This window comes from Alligator sinensis, unplaced genomic scaffold, assembly GCF_000455745.1.
Source record: "Alligator sinensis unplaced genomic scaffold, ASM45574v1 scaffold203_2, whole genome shotgun sequence".
In the NCBI taxonomy this organism is placed as follows: Eukaryota; Metazoa; Chordata; order Crocodylia; family Alligatoridae; genus Alligator; species Alligator sinensis.
Genome location: NW_005843264.1, coordinates 215,140 through 219,928, shown reverse-complemented (window position 1 = coordinate 219,928; position 4,789 = coordinate 215,140). Strand labels below are relative to the sequence as shown.

Below are 4,789 nucleotides of genomic sequence, written 5' to 3'. Positions count from 1 at the left end.
AACAGGACAAAACCAGTCAACTTGACTAAACCAACAGGACACCCAAGACAGGTGTTTACCATGGGACTGTCCTTAGGGAAAGCAAGATGTGTGGTCACCATTAGCACTGGCCCACTGGCTGGGACAAGCTGTTCACTGACAAAGGTGATGCAAATACATTTTTTCCTCCACTGAAAAATGCTGCAGCATTTAATAACCCTGCTGATTCTAAGGATGAACCTAAACCATGCCAAAGAGAGAGAGGAAAGAGATTGGAAACTGAGGGGGGACAGACACTTCAAGGGAAGCATAAAGGGGAGAGGGTCCAACATACTGTTTTACAAAAGAAGATGCCCCTTTCTAAGAAGAAACATCATCCTCAAAGGCTTGTGAAACAGAGGTGCAACATGGAGTTTCTGGGTGGTAGCAGCTGGGCTGGCAGCACTGGCTATTCTTGTGCCCTTTCAAAATAAGCATCCAGGGCTGATTTCCCAGTTGCCACCCCTAGTTATGTAATGTTGCGGGAGCTGTTTTGTGGGGGATGTGCATACAATCTAAGGGGTTGGGACATGGCTTGAAGTCCCAGCTAGGGGTGGACTTTGCTCTTCCATGCCCTGTCCTTGGGAAGGAAAGGCGAGTCCTCCTGACTTGCATCCTGTCTGGGGCTCTGCAGAGACATCAAGATAAATGCTCACATGGTCAGGGAGGTTCTGGGGTGAGGGGGAACTGCATCCCCACTGACATGTCTCAGTCAGGCACTGACTATTCCTATCCATGGTTCTTGTACAGAGTGTTTTATCCATGGGCCTCAGCATTGGCGACGTGTAGGGGGTGCACACAGGTGCACATGTACCCCCTGAGTGTGGAGGTGCACCCCCTACGAAAAGGCACTGCTGACACTGTCTGTGGGTGGTCGCCTGCAGGTGGTCACTGACACCTGGTTGGCGCTCGCTACCCCCTCCCCTGCCACCGACAGCACCGGCAGCATCTGTGGGAGTTACCTGCTTACTGCTGTCATGCTCCCACTGCCACTGTGCTCCCGCCACCGCTGTGCCCCCCCAGCCACTGGGGGCATGCGCTGTTCATGGGCCTCAGTGAGTTTGCTCCTGGGCCAAGTGTACTGATCTCTCTATGGACAGAATGAGGAGCTGAGCCCCAGAGAGGTGATGTTACCTGCCTACAGTCACCATTAGGCCAGTGGTTCCCAGTCCAGTGCTCCCTCCACTGGGTCACACTGCTTTCTCTTCAGGCCCCTATTTTGCACAAGAAGAAGCCCTCTGTCTGTACATGCATCAGTACATGTGCCATGACCAGGCAGGGGAGGAGTTGTGTGCATGCGGACTGCCCTGTGCTCCTGCCCACCCCATGTCCCATCCCACCTCACCTTGTTTCTAGCCAGCTTGTCAGAGCCCACATCCCGCACAGGCTCCTGGTCTGGGGAGCCATCGTTCTCCTTCTCTGAGGCCACCTTGTTGTCCAGCTCCTTCTCCTTCTCCTCCTCGCCCTCCCCTTTCAACCGTGCCACCTCCTTGCCAAGCTGCTCATTCTCATTGAGCACCTCCTGCCGCTCCCGCTTGAGGCTGGTCAGCTCCTTGGTCAGGGTCTCCAGCTTCTGCCGCAGCTGGCGCACCTCCTCCCGGGCCTTGTTGCGCTCTGCCCGCACCTTGCTCCACTTTTCCCGCCAGTTAGCCGTGCAGTCTGACCACCAGCGCATGGTCTTCTCCATCTGGGCTGCGCGAGCCCGTGCCTCCTCCAGCTCCCTCAGCCGCAGCTCCTCCCGGCTCTCCCAGTCACTGTCCAGGCACACGGCGCCCAAGAGGGGGAGCTGGGGCGGCCCCGGTGAGGGTGTGCCACTCTTTGGGGTAGGGGGCATGGAGTCCGGCAGGCTCATCCTCTCAGGTTGGGGGCTGCCCAGGATGTTGAGGAGACTGCTCTTGGAGAGCTGAGGTGAGTCCGCTAGCCGAGAACTGGTGCTTTGGCTCATGGCGGCCCAGGGTCAAGCTCGATGTCAGATCTGGTGTAGCAATAGCTTCTCTTACGTTGGCCCTTGGTCATGGGGTGGCGAATTCAGGACCCAGACCCACTGCGTGTGGACAGGCACAGAGAACTGCCACAGCACTAGATGTGAGGAATCACTACCTGTCCCTGGTCAGAGACAGGCCAGACATGATGAGCTAAGCAGCTGTTCCCTTTTCAAAAGAAGCCTCAGATGAAGGAGAGCTGAGGTGATCCAGCAGGTCCCAGTGTCCCTCACCTGGCCCCTGTCAGACACAGAAGACAGCACTTCAGAAGCAAGGACATTCTCTGGCACCTCCTCATTGGGAGATGGCTAGTGGCTAGGGCCTTTCCATGCCCTTGATCTCAGGTGAGGGTGATGCTCTTCTGACAGAGGTGGTATCTCATATATGTCACAGCCAGACACAGTCCGGAGAGAGGGTGACCTGGAGACCTGAAAGGAGGACAAAGGTGTGAGGTACAAGCTTATGACTATCCCTCAACCCAACCCAGGACTCTACACAACAGACCTCAAACTTGGTGGAAACTGCCCCATCATGCCCAGGTCTGGCTGGCAGGGTACTTACAGACAGGGGAGAGAGGCCAACCACCCAGAGCTCTCTCATATCTTGCTATGTATCATAGGCAATAAAATGCCTTTTTAGAGACACGTTATGGTCCTCCCATTATTTTGGGCATTGCAAAGAGCCGCTGGGAAACAATACTGTGAAAACCTGCAGCATAGGCAGTAAAAAGTGACTGTTTTGGTTCTGATTCTTGATGGCTCAGTAAGGCCTCAGACCAAGACTGTTAAAAAGAACCAGTGATATTGGGTGTCCAAACTGAGACACTTTAGAGGACTGATCTTCAGCACTTGGATTATCAGAGGGCAGGATTTATGGAACATTAGGCCCCTTCCTCAGGGCAGGCTTCCAAAATCACCAGTCAGTCAAATTTACTTGGAGTTAGAAGAATTTGGCACCTCCAAAACCAGACCCCCATGTCTCAGACTAGATGCCCAAGTGAAGCATGTAACTGGTAGGCATCCCAGTAGGTGCAACCACTAGCAGCATAGTGACACAGCTAGGTGCCCAAGGCACAGGGACAGCAGCAATTTCCGGTTGCTACCAAGAACAGCCATTTTTTGGCCCCCCTCTCCACAAGTCAGCAACTGAGACAGTTTCCACACCCTAGTTATGCCACTGGGAAAAAACCCTTGGATGACTACATCATCTGTTGTAGGAAGAAAGCTAACTACAAACTTCCTATCTCTACCACAACATGGAGGATAACAACCGGTAGCCATTTTTTAAAATGTTGGTCTAAATGGTCACAGACCTGTAACAATATAGACAAAAAAACCAGCCTGCTCTATCTTCCCTCTCACTAAAGGAATTGCTGCAGAGTGCAGTGGTTTACAAAGGGGTGAGACACCATGCAGGACAGCATGCTTGTATTTGTTCTCTCCATATTTTCCAGTTGACAGACTAAGGCCCCTGCTACATTTTACATATATTACTATAAGTGGTTAATAGTGGAGTAAATTTAGACCGGTCGCAAATGCAAAGTACTTATCGCACAATTAAGTGGTTAGTGGTGCCATAAACTTAGACCAGACACACATGCATAGTAATCAGCACATGATAAAAAGATTATCCAGTTATGAGCCAACCAGCTATAAAGTTAGTGCTTGAAAATGTGTAACAACTCTCTAACGCATCCTCCCCTAACTGTATTGGCTGTGCAAGGCTACCAAGAGTCAACACTTGATTGTGTAAGAACAGGTGATTTGTAAGCTGTATGGAGAACACAGCAGTTAATACATTGTAAGACTAAAAAGGACCATTATGACTGCTGCATAACACAGGCCACAGAATTTCACTCAGGGATTACTGCAAGGGAGGGAATTAATATTCACTTCCACAGTAAAGAAGAATAATTAGCCCAGCTACTTGTGGGAGAGCTAGTGTGTATCTTTAGAAAAACATCCTCTCTTAAGGTGGAAGCTCCAGGTAAGGGAGAATCTACCAAATCCCTTGGTGAGCAGTTCCACTGGTTGGTTACTCTCACTGTTGCAAGTTTGTGTCATTCCTGATTCCAATTTGTTCAGCAAATAGGTGGTCCCTATTTTCAAGAAGGGGAGGAAGGAGGACCCAAGTAACTATAGGCCTGTAAGCCTCGCCTCAGTGCTTGCGAAGATCTTGGAGAGAATCATCAAGGAGCACATCTGTGGGGGGCCAGCAGGGGAGATCATGCTCAGGGGCAATCAGCATGGGTTCATCAAAGGCAGGTCCTGCCAGACCAACCTGATTGCCTTTTATGACCAAGTAACTAAATCCTTGCATGATGGTGTCACCGTGGACATAGTCTTTCTAGACTTTAAGAAGGCCTTTGACACTGTCTCTCACCCCATTCTCATTAATAAACTGAGTGACTGTGGCATTGATGCCTACAGTTGGATGGGTCAAAAATTGGTGATGGAGTGCACCCAGAGAGTGGTGGTGAACAGGTTGTACTCAACTTGGCAAGATGTAAGCAGTGGGGTACCCCAGGGCTCGGTCGTCGGGCCCACACTGTTTAACATCTTCATCAGCGACTTGGATGAGGGGGTGGAAAGCACGCTGTCCAAGTTTGCTGATGACACTAAAATGTGGGGTGAGGTGGACACACATGAAGGGAGAGAGAGGCTGCAACTAGATTTAGACAGACTACAAAAGTGGGCAGATGAGAATAGGATGGGGTTCAACGTAGACAAATGCAGGGTGCTGCACCTTGGGAGAAGGAATCCACAGCATACATACAGGCTGGGGAGTTC

At 51.1% G+C, this 4,789-nt stretch overlaps 1 protein-coding gene across 1 annotated transcript in view; it reads right to left on the bottom strand.

Moving 5' to 3' along the window:
- LOC102377074 (coiled-coil domain-containing protein 102A) overlaps positions 1-4,789 on the bottom strand; it is a gene marked incomplete at its 3' end in the record, with an annotated part of 54,547 nt that overhangs the window by 16,813 nt on the left and 32,945 nt on the right. The window contains exon 3 of the mRNA XM_025194620.1: positions 1,364-2,428. Within this exon, the coding sequence (XP_025050405.1) occupies positions 1,364-1,963 (600 nt within the window). The remainder of the gene's footprint in view (positions 1-1,363; positions 2,429-4,789) is intronic.